The 17009-nt window shown below is 34.1% G+C and overlaps 1 protein-coding gene and 1 non-coding gene across 2 annotated transcripts in view; one reads left to right on the plus strand and one right to left on the minus strand.

The window, feature by feature from the left end:
- Positions 1–1093: 1093 nt before the first annotated feature.
- The window catches only part of LOC123711169 (retinal homeobox protein Rx1-like), a 30318-nt gene continuing 14402 nt past the window's right edge, over positions 1094–17009 (plus strand). The window contains exons 1-2 of the mRNA XM_045663616.1: positions 1094–1499; positions 10390–10631. Coding sequence (XP_045519572.1) covers positions 1094–1499; positions 10390–10631 — 648 coding nt within the window. The remainder of the gene's footprint in view (positions 1500–10389; positions 10632–17009) is intronic.
- Trnal-caa lies at positions 3117–3231 on the minus strand. Its single transcript has 2 exons — positions 3194–3231; positions 3117–3161 (listed from the first exon to the last, which is right to left on the minus strand). It is a non-coding gene; the product is annotated as a tRNA-Leu (tRNA).

Here is a 17009-nt window from a genome sequence, read left to right on the forward strand (position 1 = left end):
TAATAGAATTTTGTGAAGCAATTTGTTCAGTAACCAGTCCTAAGATAACGAGCTACTAATGACGCGAACAATTAAAAAAATAAAACCCGTCAAAAGCTAATGTTATTTCGTAGCAACTAGCCGAAGTCAACCCTCACGCGCCCGCGACAAAAGAAACGCCAACAAAAGATCGACTTACACAAAAAATCCGCGCATCTGATTGGCTGATCGCGACGTGACGTCACATCGGCCCCGCCCCCTAGCAACCGTCGCTACACTGAGATGAGCGAGAGAGGAACCAGCCAACTTCACCGTGAGACAGCTACAACGACGGCTGTTTGCATACGACTCCAAAGCGGCCTATTGACATTACAAACTTTATCCAAAATTAATCTTTATTTACAAGTAATTAAGTTAAAATTTGTAAATACAACATTGATGAAAGGTTGTATTGAAACGTTGATTGTGAGCTGTTATTGTTGGGTTACCGGTTAACCGATTTGGTTAAATTGGTGTGCTAACAGACAGTTGTCCGGGTGTTTGCTCGCTCGCACTTGACCGCTGCTTCACGCATTAGTTAATACTAAAGCTGCAATAGAACGCATGCATATACTTAAAATGTTAATTAAATATTCTTCTGAAAAATCGTGTTGAAAATAGAAATAATAATAAAGATTTAGAGCATTGAACTAAACGTTAAAATTCCTTACGGATCGACTATTTATTTCTCAAACCCATTAATTTTGTTAGTACACATAATGTAGTTTCTCTCAAAATTTCTACTTCACCACCTATATAAGTCAATTTCACAAATAAGACTCATAAAGAGTGCATTATTGTCGTGGCGCAAACTAATCCTACAAACATTTCAAAGAAATAACACTTCTCACAATCGACCCAATCAGACGAAAACACTATTGAACGATTCAGTACCGCGAGGAACGAAGGGGAAAATGCTAATACTCTTCGTGCTTTCCCAAACAAAATCACTTCGCGACCCCAAAATTCGCACTTTCAATGGGCAATTTCGCCCCCGAGCCCAAACTCCGCCCCTTTCGCAACCCCGAGCGGCCGCAGACGCGCGCGCTCAGTCACGCTCCCGCAGCCGCGCATAATGGATGTGCCGGAAGACCGTTTCTACGGCTCCCACACGCCGGACCGCTCCGACACCAACAGCCCGCGGTCTCACATGAGTAGTCCCAATTCCACATCTTCCATTAATGTTACGGATCAGTCGTTAGCGATGTCACAGCATCAGCAGAACTTGGAAACGTTAAATCGTATGGGAATGTTCTTTCACGCGCAACAGATGCATCTTAACCAGAGTTTCGACGCCGTGAAGTCTAGGTTAGGCTTGACTCAAGTGCCTAGTGTTAGTCAGGGCCCGCGGCATACGATAGACGCAATACTGGGGCTAAATGGGACGAGACAGAGAGTGAGTGAGTTTGAACAAAGACGGGAGGACAGAGATAGAGAGTGTGAAGCCGTACCAGTATCGCCCGGAGCTATTGAAAGTGCTGGTGAGTGATGACAGATTTTGAAGTTTATATGGTACCACTATAAGGGTCAGAAATTTTTGTTATAATAAAAATTTCCTTTGTATTGGACTGCCAAGTAGTTTTGTTAAAAAATAATACCAAAAAAAAATTATATTTAAATCTCAGTCAATCTAAATATAAGTAACTCTATGAAAGTTTTTGATTTAAAAATGATTTATTCATATACTATATATTTTCAAACCAAGCTACTTGTATGTTGTTTTAAATGTTTCTATGAGATAGTATTTTAATGTGGTTAAATAATATCTGTATCAGATGCCGTAATCAACTGGTTAATAATAAATATTAAAATAGTTATTCTTATGCGCCATCGTTCAAGCCGTCGGTATGAAACGTCAACAGAAATGTTAGATAGTAATATATTTATGCAACTTATTATAAACAAATGAGTATAGTCATCGATTGTAGTCATCAATATTGATAATAAATATTCAGATGTCATTTCGACAAATATTTTTTTATGGTAACAAAATCTTTAGTCTCCGAAATTGAAGATACGGACAATTTATTTTATTGAAATACCTACAGTTTTAGTGTGTTTTTTCTGTATGAAAGCTATATTTTTAAAATAATAATGTACTTTTTAATTATTCTAAAGTGATTGTATATATATTCCTATTATTATTAACCGTTGCCCGTGGTTTCACTCGCGTTATATAAGACCCGTAATAAACGCACGCGTGCTGTATGTAACGAGCCTACAGCAATAAAAATCAGCTGCTATAGCATGGGCTATACACACCCATGTTAGGTGTGTTGCCGGCCTTAAAGAGGTTCAGGATGAAACACTTGTGATGTGTGTGTATTTGATTGTTTGTGATTAAAAGTAGAGTGAGTCATCCTTAAAAGATGACATATCCCGTCGCAACAATTCCGCAGTTTACGCAGTGCACAGAACGAGCCCTCTTAATTTAAAATTATTCCTGTTTTTGTAATATATATTATTGATCTACTCCTACTGATTGTACTTCCTCGATAAACAAACTATACAATAGGTACAAATAGAAATTGTCAAGTCAGACCAAAAGTTCCTTATATTAGCGTCGTCATCCACACGGATGAATAAACTGTTTAGATAGAGTTTTTTATATAAGGGCGCAAATGAAACATCCATAAAGGCAGTCACCGCAGGCCACGGACAACCATTTCAGTGGCTGCGTGGCCGGCGTGGTAAGCTATCTTGTTAAATATTTAAATGTAGTATTTCCAAATAAAGACTTCTACCGGGAGCCGATTCCAGAGTTTTTAAAAGAAAATTCTAGTGAAGCGGACTGTGGAAGACTTCCAAGGTGGTGCGGATAGAATCTAGAATAATTACGGCTGTGCGGTGATGAATCGAGTCATCATGGACCAACACTAACAATTCTTCATCACACTCTCCATACTACACTTTGTAAAATATGCTTTGTCTCAGCATAGAGCGTGAGAGAATTAAACCGATGAATAATACATTATAATTATTTATACAGTTATGTTTTAAAGTCGGGTATTTAAATAATTAGTTACTTAAATCTCAAACAAATTAAGATTTAATGTTTGCTCTAGGTTACATAAAATTTATTGTTTAAAAAAAAGATTTGTCAGAAGTGGGATTCGAACCCACGCCCTCAGAGAGGACCAGAATAGCTCACACCTACTTGGTAGGCAAGGTTTTCCTTGAGTCTGGCGCCTTAGACCGCTCGGCCATCCTGACAGATGGAAGAGTGACTGAACTATAGGAATAAATGTATTGTTTTTCGAAAATTTATATTCAAGTAATTAAAAGTCTTTAAATAAAGTAAATAATAATTCAATAAGATAATTAAAGTTTTTAAGTTAAACATAACTTTTAATTTATTATTGTATGTCGATTTTATGCAATCAACTGTACTAGAAACAGAAACTTTAATATATTAAATTAAAAGTTGAACATTAAGGTTCACAGATACTAAAATATAAAAGTAAAATGTTGACTGAATTATGCTTTTTAACTCAGAACAATCTTTAGTTAAATTGGATAACAATCATCAGCAATCGCCTCGGCGACGAAGTCTCACGTAAACCATTAACTAAACCAAACATTGCTATACCAACCACCATATCTCTTGCCAACCTCATTCACCCCGACCCACGTTTCTGATTAAATATATTTCCTACATAAAACCAAATTCACATAATTGTAATAACCTTACTAGGATAAAAAATTAAGAAATCATAAATTTTCTCTTAAGCGTATTACATGTTTAATTAGAAATAATCAGTTATTTAATTCATCTGTATATAGTTTATCTTTATAGTTATGTACCATGAAATTAATACGCAGTCATAGATGAAAGGTAGACTTAAAGTATTTTAATTTAAAAAACATTGAATTGAATGAAGACAATTCTATCTATTACTACAAAAAAAATATTCTATTTGCACGAGTCATGGCTGTACATTTTGCTCACTCAGGTTTTCTTAGATCTATAAGCGTGGCGATTACCTAAATATGTAAGTAATAATTCGCAGTTGTCGATGTGTACCGGAACAAACTTGTGTCTGAAGTCGAAACTCTACTACGTGGAGTCCCGGACTGGGGTAGACTAAACTTAGTCCAATAACCATAAACATAGAGATGTGGGGTCACTCTGCATCTTCTACCGCTGTTCCGAGGAGTTGTTCGGATTAATACCTGCAGCCGAGTTTCATCATCAGACGTTGAGGCAGAATACAACATTACACCCGTATCACCTGGACCACTGAGCGTTTTTCAAGGCAATTTTTGCCACGCACCACGCAGTATTTCCGAACCAATTCGACTTAGGGTCCTTCAAGAAAAGAGCGTACAAATTCTTAAAAGGCCGGCAACACACTCGCGAGCCCTCTGGCATTGATAGTGTCCATGGGCGACGGTATCACTTAACATCAGGTGAGCCTCCGGCCCGTTTGTTCTGTAAAAAAAAGTTTACGTACGACTATAGCCCGACGCAGGCAGTCTTCAGCATTACATTATATATAGCAATAATCATAGTAAATCGCTTTATTTTACATTTTTTGCGGTTAATATAGAGTAACTCGGTGACCGAGGAACCGGACACATTACGAAGCCTAAGAGTTTTTTTGATTATTGAACGCTGATGTTAGGAACAACAATTTACAACGACTCATGGCATGCTCCGTAATAATGCATAGGCTTTTTATTACTTCACAGCTAATATCACTGTTGTATAACGTGAATTTTAAATATTAAAAATTCACTTGGCATCAGTAGAATATAATCTTACTTCTTATGAGATATACAATGGAATACAATTTTTTTCCAACCCATAATATACATGGAATTTTTGTATCTATTTCATTATCATTTGTAAAAAAAATTAAGTAGGAAACTAAAAAACTTGGTCCTTGTGGCTGTGTACCTTTTCATTATGGCCTGTTCACTCAACGAAACAAACCTTAGATATAATAGTTAATAACTCCGTATCATACTAATGGTCTAATATATAATGTCCAACACATTTTGGCGCCGTCGTCCGTTATTCGTGCACCAAAGTAAGATATTCCATTAAAAAGATTTCTATTCGATATTGTGGAAGAATTGCTTAATCACTTTTCAGGCAACATTTTGATCAGAGATCTTAGATGAATCTATAATAAACAATATAAATCCTTACATGTTGTATGCATTGAACCAAGCTCAGCCTTAGAGACGATTGGAACAATTATAAACACGTTTCTCGACTAATTGCATTATTATTTACTTAGCGTACCTTTTTAGTAGCTACATACCAACATATGAAACATTTTGCTATGGTACAAAAAAAAACAATAAAGTAGCAATAGTAAATTCGGGTTATCTGTAATATATTAGATCACATACTGGCCATTGGCTCTCTGTAAATTTGAAACGTATTTTAGCCTTAAGATGTAGAAAACATTCCAATAAAATGATAGTATTTTTATTCACTCTACAGAGATTAATTACGATAACCTATTTGTTACACCCAACTTCATTTATGTATAAACTAAAATGTATTAAGTGCTTATATAATGCTTTATTAAATGTAATTAAATGTAACATACAAATAGACAAAAACGTGCAGTTTGTTTAATGGTTGATTCACTGTCAAATTGTCTATCAATTTATTTTTGCAATTAGATTATTAGAGCTATTAAAATGTTGAAATACTTGAGCGAACTCCTACTGAAGTTAGCCTGTTTAAATATAATATAGATAATAAAAATAAAAACTTCCGTGCAAATATAACTCGTAGAAGTTCTGTAGCTCGTTTAACCGTAGACAATCTACGCGTCTACGACTGCTAAGCTACAAAATATTTGATCGGCTTTATCTGTGATCTCAAAATTTGACGTAATAACTCGAAGTTCAAAATTCATGTTGGACTGGTGTGCCACACTCATTTAACCAAATTCATAAAACCTAAAATACTTTTTAGATCAACTAAGACTGAAGATAAAATTGTAATACCCACTATAAAACATATCATACTATTTAAAGTTTTAGCTTAAGCAATGTGTAAAGCAAAAACAGTAAACCTCTGGTAGGTCGCAAACAGTCGTTAAATTTTTTATAACAAAAGTCAAGTTAAAGTTTTCACGAACCAGCATTTTGAAGGAACCGTATTTATAATTTTAAGAGATAAGTAACGTTTTTCGTTTGCCTTACAAATCTATAATTCAGAAACTTAGCATATATTATTAGTAAAAAAACAAATATTTAACGGGCCGTAGGCAATTAAACACATCGCGTGTTTAGACCCGCGTAATTCGTTAATTATGGGCGCGATTATATTTCATTTTGTGTTAATTAGAGCTCAGCTATTTAACCTTTACATTTGTGGTACAAAAGCTTAAGTAATTTTCGTTAAGTTTAGTAAAAAACACATACACATATTACATTCAAAATTACTTTTATTCAATTCATATTAAAATTTTACGACATTCACGTATCCCATGTATGTTTTGTCTTTATCACTCTATTTATATATATTTATCAAATAAATAAATACCTCAAAACTTTTTTAACCAATTTGCATTAGAGTGTAGCACCTTTTATAAAACCGAGATATATTTTATAAAATTTCTTCTTCCAAGGAAATGAAGTTACGAAAAGGTTTTATCAGTATTTTCAATTTATTCACAGTACTACATACATATATAAACGACAGTGTTATATTAGGAAGCCGATCGGGCGGCGGTCAGCCAGTAATCGAATGTCAGTGTAATAGCGATTGCAAATCGATTGTCACCGCAATCGACTTCCCCCTCACTAATCAAGCGCTCGATTATTGTCCGATTATTCGATTGAATCGATTTTGATTGGTTGGCTTTGGTCGGATGTTTATGACTGGAGCAATATTTATTCTGCTATCAAAGCCTACACTTGCATTTCAATTTACAACCATTTTATTAGTTTAACGTATACATATATATTTATTCAATTTACAGTTGGACGAATGCTTCTGTAGTGTTATTTTGTATAGTGATTTAAATTAGTTAGCATATTTAAAATCTATTATTATACTTTCCACTACATATATCAAACATAGTTTCTTACTAACATAAAAGAAATTTAGCACTTATTTGAAAATAGTTTATTTGTACTAAACTTCAAATCGGGTGTGGATTTTTTATTTTACTATATAATGAAAATAATCTCCCCTGGAGGTTGCGTATTTTTTGTACAAACGCCTGAAACAAAATTATAACTTATTAGACCTTAATAAAAAGAAATTAAAGAACATTCCCAATCATTAAATCTGAGAAGCTATAATATGTAACACGGCAAATCTGACACGTGATTAGGGTTGCCATGAAAAAAAAACAACGACAGACCATTATGCCGCGAGTGTTACCAGATTAACGATAATTATTACAAAAAAGACAAGATCGTATCGCGATAAGTGTAAAACATCTTAATGCGTTGCCTATCTTGTTTTTATTTGTTTTCTACGACAGCTCTCTCTCTCACACTTTCACAGAAGCCATACGTGTGAGCGAGATAAGTGTATGGTAGCTGTATTGTGACTGGTAAGATGGACGCTAAGATGCTGTAAGCCGTTTGATTTCTTAATCGTCAATTGGAGTGACACGGAGAGATATCTCCGAATTGAATTATAATATTTGGACAATCTTATTTAGTCTTAATGTCGACTAATTGATTTGAATATAGATGTTATTAAGGTTATTCTATTTTGACATGTTCAAATTGTAATTGCAAATGAGATTGCATTATTTCTCATTACCACATTCTACAATCACATTTAAGTGAATTTTAATTAGGTTATTGATTTTTTTATAAGGTTTAAGCAAAGTGTATATATATATATAGTAATTATCATTTGTCAATTATTAACAAGTTGTAATAATACAACTTTTCTCTTATAAAAAGATAAATCACTACAATTATACAGTATATTATATTAAAAACATTAAATTCTAAACTAAATATTTAGCTACAAATTGTCGTTTAGATTTTTTTATATTTAAATATTCCGTTTTAAATTTGTATTTCAAATATTCTATTCTAGAAATTAAAATATCTCCTTAAATCCTACCCTATGCTGTTAAGTAATAGTTTTCTAATATATGAGGTTTTTATAAAGTGAACATTTAATAAGGAGTTATTAAAGGTAGTAATAGAAAGGAAATATGAACTTGTAATTTGAATAGACTTATTGTTAAGTAAACGTAGTACCGTGATAATATCTATGTAACTGCCCCCTTACAAAAGGATAATTCGCATTCAAATTAGTTATTATTGCATGATTAATATTGACATTTAAGGCTTTTCGGCCTTGAATAAATAATGGTTTTAAGTTTTAATTAAGTTTTGGCTTGAATCAGAGTGGTATAGTGGTTCCCTCAACTGCGTCTGCGTGTCAACCTCATTTTTGAGGTGTGTGTAAGTGTGTAGGGCTTTGCACCATTGGATTATCTTCCTTTACACGCATTTACTATCACGCTGAAGGCAAACATTGAAACATGCATATCTCAAAGTCAAAAATTGATAAGATGTGTCAGATACTGAGGGCACCATCGTTTGTGGTAAAAAGTATTTTAATATATACCTACTGTAGAAAAATTAAATTAAATAACATGTTACTCCAAGCATTAGTGCTAAGTAACTAATAACTATCTTATTATAAGTATTTAGTTAAAGATATTAATATTTTTTACGTTCAAATTTTACTAATAACTTTTAAAACTTTTACATTTAAAAATCTACAAACTATAAAGTGCATTTATGTACACACTAAGTAATTTAAGCTATTTGTGGTCAAACCTAATGCTTACAGTTGTACGGTTATCTTTACGGTGTATCTTTAAATAATTCGTTATTAGACTTATATCTGGGCTGTGCCAATTTTTCGATACAAGTTTCTTTAGGTATGTTATAACTTCAATCTACCATAGAAATTAAATTTACCGAGTACAGCTAATGTTGTTATATACAAATTGTATAGAGGATATTTGTATTAATTAATAGCGAATGCATGTATCCAAACACATTTGAATATAATTGCATTACGCATAAACGTCTATTACTCATTAACATACGCAAACAACGTCTGATTCGGAGCCAGGTATCGTAGCTCTTTGGGGCCACGGATTATTTTTAATTTAGGCCCCCTATTTTATCCCTGAATATCTTTGGACTAAACAAAGGTTTTTAGTTTTTACTATGGCCTTTCAGAAGGATGGTACGCCTTCCTGGTTTGTATCCGTGAACTTTCATGACTCTTTGAGGGTTCTGTAACATACATTTATACAGGATTCTATATCGATTTCATAGTTTAGAGGCTAACATGGAACAACTGAAAGTCGCGTTCATCAGGCTTCAACGCACATGCATATTGTGTCAAATTATTGCATTTATACTCTGTTTCTCCGTATAGATGTGGATATTGAAATTATTAATAATAGCAAAAGTATACTATTCTATAGTTTATCTTAAAAATCTTAAGAAAAACACTTGCTTATATAATTATAAAATAAAAAGGTCCTACTAATGTACAGAACAAAAATAAAAAAAATGTTTGGGTCTAGGGCAATCCGGTTTCCTCACGATGCTTCCTACACCGAGTAACTGTTAAATGCGCACATAGACAGAGTCCATTGGCCGGGGATCGAACTTACGACCGCAGGGTTGAGGGTCGCACGCTGAGGCCATCACTGCTTTGAATTTATAGAATAAGATTATTATATTTATTCAATTTTATTTACTTTACTAGTTAGGTAAATCAACAAATATTTTAACTTGTCTTTAAAAAATAATTCTCATTGGAGGATTAAGTCCGTACCTGTAACTTGCTAATGACCGTTTCCAATGATCTATGTGTTTGCGCAACACTTATCTATCAGTTATTGCGATCGTGTTGCGGGTAGCGAAGTTGTTTATAATTGTAGACCTTCAGAACTGCGATATATTCCGGAAGTCGTTAAAAAACACATACAATTAGGACAGTATTTATGAGTTGGTAGAGCAGGTGTAAATCCACCATAAATATAAGATTTGTGTTTTCCAGTTTTAATAGCATGTAACACATGCTATCAAATTAATAAATCACCGTGATGGCTCGAAGTCTTCCACGGTCCGCTTTACAAGACATTTTCTTTTGAGAACTAATGAACTGTGGAGTCGACTCCTGGTCGGGGTCTTTCCTGGAAGATACTTCCGATTGTTCAAAAAAAGAGCATACTCCTCTCTCAAAGACCAGCAACGAATCCACTAAAGGGTGTCCATGGGCTGTGATAACTGCACTTTTAGGGCGTCCCGAAAAAAACAAAAAAAAAACAGCCCTTAAAAATACACTTTTATTTGATAATGTAATGTAAAGTTTCTTAAATTATTATTATGATATTTCAGGCGAGGGTTCTTGTAACAGCAATGATGGGTATCAGCAAGCAGTCGAAGATAAATCTGACGATGAAGACGCTCCACGGCCTGGTTCAGCCGCCGATAAAAAGAAGCACCGACGGAACCGCACCACCTTCACCACTTACCAGCTGCATGAACTGGAACGGGCATTTGAAAAGAGTCACTACCCTGACGTTTACTCGCGAGAGGAATTAGCAATGAAGGTCAACTTACCAGAAGTCAGAGTCCAGGTTAGTTCAATGTTATTTATTTACCTTAAACATACAATAAAAAACAGGTAACGTAAGTTATTAGGCAACAGGCGGCCTTATCATAATAATATAAAAGCTAATCATAGGTTTATGAATCATAAATAATCATATGTGATACAAATAATACGCAAAGTAATAGTTTAATGCAAATAAACATAAATAATAAAATATTACAGTTAAAAGTTAAATACAGATTGACCGAAAAGCGATTAGTGTAAGTAATAATTCCAACAAACCAATTTTTCTCTCAAGCAAATAAAACCGCATTTCAATCCCATTCCGTCCATAATTCAATATCGGAAACTAAACGAAAAGCACCCTTTATTAAGTAAAGTTCGCAAACAGAATTGGCTTCAAATATAATGAACCCAAGGGGCTTATAGCCCCAGCCTAAAGCATATGTCAGGCGGAGCCCAGCCTCGAAAAAACTGTAAAACTCTCTCACACAATACAAATCATATCAGCGGAACACGATGTGAGGGGTCTTTTCAAATTGGACACTCCATAATTGCTTCTTATGTCACGCCAAAAGCGGCATCGGTTGTAGCAAAAGTTTAGGATACTTCAATAGTGGTCAATTATTAAATGGACATTTGGAAACAATAGACTAATCGAATATAATGTAGTTTCGTTATTGATATATCAATCAATTCATATTGATCAGCCAAGTCAGAAAAACGTCCTTTAGTATTGAGGTGAAAACTTCTATCAGCCATATAAAAATAGGCATGCTCGTGTAAATTTTGATAATGTCAAAATAATAGGAACAGTTAAGTTATTTATTACGCTTGGCAAAAATTATGGTCTCAATATACTTCCACACTGTTTTAAATACATCGTGGTGAAACATACAGGAAGCCGCAGCCGTGTATCCCTCGATAGATAGAGGCAAGTTTATTTATATGGTTTGAATAATTTTGGATACTCTTTTACTTACATAACTGCTTTTAGGATATATAAACTTGGTACTGTCAAAATATACTGAAAAGTGCAGAACTAGCCCGACGGCATTTATAACATTTACTTGCTAGCTTAGTATTTATACTATTAAAGCATTTCGTATGTCGTCGTGTGAAATCAATTAGTGACCCTCTTCCCAGTGAAGTAAATTAAGGAACGTTTGTCGGCGATTCCCTTCTCATTAACTTTTTCATTACGTCTCTCATGAGTTGTACTTTCAGTTTATGGTGCATTGGGCATTTAATTACCACAGAGCCTATTACGAAAAATATGTCAATTTAGGCAAAGGATGTATTTTGGTCAATGACAAGTATTATTGTATTAAAAATTTGTTCATATTAGTTTACAAAGGTTACGAAGTATCCATAGATTTTTTGGATTAATTTTACAAAAATATATTGTACACAAGTACCTCCAACATTTTCTTGTCTCTATCAGACCTATTTTCCACAAGCCATCCTTTGCTTATAGTCTATACTAAATTAATTATGTTAATCTTTTAATGAGTATTGGCCGCATATTTCTCAATTTCGTTAATGAGCCGTATGTGACTACTACGACAACTCTTCAATAAACCATTGTCTTAATGATGTTCACCGTAAGTGTTAATTGCAAACATATAAAACTTCATTGTTACACATCCAGGTTTAGGCTGACGTGTAAGGCCATCACTGTTCCTATACTTCCTTATAACATAAAACCTCCCCTGGCCCTTTAGGCTTCTCCAAACAGCCATTTAACCGTTGAATAGCAGTCAATGTAAAGCTGTTAGAATCAAATGATGTCGTTAACAATGGTGCACTTCAAAATACTTTCGACCGACTGATTTCCAATACAACATCAGATAACAGTTTATTGTTGTGCTCTTTACGATAAATGCTCTTCAGCAGGGTGACGAATTGCATAGTTAGAAGAAAATTAATTAAATTAGGATTTTATGAAGTTCCGTAACCTTTATGGCGTTTCACCGTTTATTCTCTTTTTTTTCAGACGAAATGATCAACCATCTACAACTTCCAATCAAAAATATTTATTTTACTGTTTTAGAGTACCTATTTGTGCACTTCACATCAGAGTCATTACCAATATAGTCACGAATATAAGTTGATAACTAATGTTAAAAGTTAAAAACTTGCTTGTTTTATTAAGATCTTTCAGAAAATATTGCCTTATATATGGAATACTTAGAATACACAGGTAGGTTTTGACAGAAGGGAGCCTAGCCTTGACGGTTAATCATTTGTTTAGACTTGTCAAGGAATTCTAACCTTAGGGTACTATAACTTAACTAAATCTTCCTATGTAAAAAAAGTATATATTAATCAGGCCTAAATAAAATGTCAAAGATCGTAATACACACCCATTAAAACAATAAAACGGTCCATCTGTCCCTCCCCTGGTGCGCTCCACTTCATCTTATGTGCCAATAAACGACCGTTTATTTACGGCTGTTATGTAATTGCTGCAGCAAAATATACTTTAGTTGCTATAAAATCAAGAATTTTTTTGTGTAAATATATAAGTTTACATTCAGTTCATATGTAACTTAAAGAGAGTAATTCTATTTTTTTAAATGGTATACAGTATTCCAAAGCTGAATATAAAATGCTACCGTGTCGTTTGTTTTGACAGACTGAATTCTAATGAAGTTCCGAAATAAAATATGAATTAGAAAATCAGAATGTTTAGACTACTATGAGTCTAGAATAAAAGAAAATAACAATATTCCAATATAAAAATGTTCTATAATTTCTTCCAAACGTTTAATATTTAATGTTGTCATATAAATTAAACTGAAAAAAATTACACCACAAAACCTTTCAAATTATAGTTGCACTTCGACCTCCTCTGGAATACTGATACTTTATCATAATCGAACCCCACTGACGATTATCGCGTCATGCTCTAAAGTACCATGAAAAGGCGACTAATGCGATATACATATCACTTTCACTTGGGAATAAAGGGAAATAATTCGAGAAAATTGTATGTAAAAATAAACGCGATGTTCTCTGAGTTTCTCTGAGTGACGTATATACGTTTGCGTCGCCAAATTAAGCTACGATGTTGCAAAATATATAGTTTAGTATTCAAACAACTATTAAAACCAAGATACAATTGCCATTTAATTGTTTTAAAATCGTAAAAGGACAAAATAGTCCTAGTGGACTTACTTTGGTTGCAGGTTAGTAATACTTATATAGTAATTCCTATATAGACTTTTACTCTTCCTGTTTTGTATTTTAACCCAATCAGCCGGCAGCTGAGTCTGCGTTGGTAACCCGGTAGACCGAGGCTGCATTGGTGGAATGGAGTTGTCAAGAACCTTAAAACAATAGGTTTTCGAACAAATAAACACCTTTCGATTGAGCCAGTATAAACTGAATTAGTTTTAAGACGGATCTCCAATTCATAGGTACTAACATATGCATATGAACGAACGTATAGTCGAACTTTCTTCGCTGGAAATAGAACTACATTTAAAGAAATAAAGAAGAAGGGAAGCCAAAAACAAGTTTCATTTATATAATTTTATTTTACATACACGAAATGAACCGCTTAGCGTAATCGTATTGGAGTAGACTCATGATGCCTTTTATATTTAACTTGTCTATTGCTACGAAGGACTTGTAGGCCACTATGTGTATATATTATAGAGTTACAAGATATAACATAAATATAGAGGATATAGGTGTTGATGTCTGTCTGGTTGGAGCCGGAACGAAGTTATAATAGTTGATTACCGCGAGGGAACGATGCCCAGGATAAGGGAGGAGGGGGAGGCACTAATAGGATAACCTTACTTCGTATTTTCGCCTTTCCATGATACTTAGATGAAAGGATTAAATATGCAATTCTCAAACATAAAATTATTGTTTATAGAATTTAATTACCACAATTTAACAATTATTTTTATTAAAATTTTAAAATGTTTAATAAATTTTCTAATTTTAAAATATAGGGCGGCGACAATTTAAGTGAGACTAATATTGTGACCGTATAAATTTTAAAAATGGAATTCTAATAAAACAATGTGTAATTCCAATTAGAAAACTTAAAATAAGCCTCAATATAATCGTTTAACGTTATAATAATTTTAAAAATAGAATTCCAGATAATTAAAATGAGCGCGTAACCTCATAATTCGATAATTTCTGAAGTGACACTCTAGTTGTGAATTCTCGTAATCAAGTTGCGAGTTCCTGCCGTTAGCGAAGCAGTAACCGCGTTAACGCCAACACATAATTCAATTACACCGCGCTCTATCGCGACACACTATGTCATAGTTATCTGTAAGAATATTAAAATCCGTTTGACATTTGTATTTTCATTATATTTCATTTTATTAATATTCGGTACCTGTGAATATTAATAATTATTATTTTATTAGGATAATAGATAATAATATTAATACTTATGGTAATGACGGTAATCTAGCAACAACTCCTTATCCACTTGCCAAGTGGCAAAGGCCTCCCCCACTCTTCTTCATTTGCTATCATTGCGCGCGACGCGCTGCCATAGCTTATGTGGTTGTCTACCACGCTTTCCGTAACACGATAATATCCCAAACCTGTGTAAATGAAGAATGTTTATTGATAATCCATTATTAAAAAATATTCTACTGTCTACTGTTATAGTGTACTGTGTACAGACAGTCGCAATCACGTTTCGCATTTAGTACTCGCAGCACTGTGGAGTATAAACAGTAAGAAACCACTATGTGAAACCCACCAATGTATTTCCGAATCAATTCTTTTTAGAAAATCGGCAACGCGCTTGCGAGCCATCTGGCAATGTGAGATGAGCCTCCTGCCCGCTTGCACTCAGTTACATTAAAATAAAAAGTGTTAAAAAAATAAAGCTTATTTAAAAAATACTTTTCAAAATCAAGGGTTAAAATTAAGAAAATAATTTACTTTAACAATTACCTCTATTAACACCTCGGTGTCGTAGATAAAAAAAACATTTCCGCAATTTCATTGATGATACGCACATAATACTTTCGACGAGTTCAATGAGGGTAGAAATTGCGAGGCGTGAGAGCCGCGGAGTGTCTCCGATTTGATCCGGGGAAATGGAGTTTATCGTGATAGCTTCATGTGGCCACACTGATGGCGTACAAACTACAATAAAATAATACGAGTATCAATATAAAAAGTGTAATAATCGGCCATTGAATTTATATTAATATTCTAAGGGATCACCTCAGAATACACATTTTCGGTCGCTTCACGCCCCTATGTAACCTTTTCTTACTGAAATTTTGAATTACGTCAAACTGAACCTGTAGGTACTTATGGATAAGGATTGGAGCAAAAAAGGCAACGAAGTAGACTTTTTCCATAGTACAGGCTGCAAAAGGGCAGGAGGCTCATCTGATGATAAGTGATACCGCCGCCCATAGACACTCACACTACCAGAATGCTTGTAGGTGCGCTCCAGGCTTTTTAGGAATTGGTACGCTCTTATTTTGAAGGACTCTAAGTCATATTGGTTCGGAAATACTTCAGTGGGCAGATGGTTCCACGTAGTGATGGCGCTCGGCTCAAAGTGCCTTAAAAAGCACTCAGTTGTGGAACGACGGATGTCGAAGTGATACGGAAGAAATCTCATATTCAGTATTAATCCGAAGAACTCCTCCAAACACACTTCATGGTAAACTCGTTAGAACGTGCAGAGAAACCCCACTACTCTACGCAACGCCAAGGGACCAACAGCTCGAAAAGTGACTGGCCGTCGAGAATTCAAACCGCTCTTCGTTGAATACGGTCAAGTGGACGGAGCTTGTACTGGGTAGATCCAGCCCACATAATGTTGTCATTGTAATGTTAAAAACTGGACATTTGAGATAAGTTTTTATTTGAAGTGAGTAGAATTTGAAACAATTTTTTATATTAATCTATAAACTTTCCCGCTTCTAGTGCGACCACGCGAGCGTTATTCTCGGCGTTATTTCGCTTGTTTATAGGATCAGGAGATTATGGTTGTCCTCCCTTACCGTAACGGCGGCCTAATTTACTGAATGTTGTCATTTACGACAAATTGTTTACGAATAACTGAATACCCTCGATGTTTTTTGGGATATTTGGCGTCAATTGTCTATAGGTTGATGTTTGATACATTTGGATTTCGACCTCAAATATACTGAACTTCAAACTTTTTTATTCTAAATTCAAATTGCTGTTGTAACGGAGTATCGTTTGTCGTTTGTTTTTAAATAAATATATTAGGATCTGTGAACTTTCAAACTTTTGTTGTTTTGTTTTTATTCAAAATTCGGTAATATAAAATACTGTTAACAGTTTAAAAACATAATAATTTAAGGGAAATTAAAAATTAATAATTATATGTTAGTATACACAATTAAATACCGACCCGAGGCCATGAAATTAA

Source organism: Pieris brassicae, chromosome 6, assembly GCF_905147105.1.
Source record: "Pieris brassicae chromosome 6, ilPieBrab1.1, whole genome shotgun sequence".
NCBI classification, from domain to species: domain Eukaryota; kingdom Metazoa; phylum Arthropoda; class Insecta; order Lepidoptera; family Pieridae; genus Pieris; species Pieris brassicae.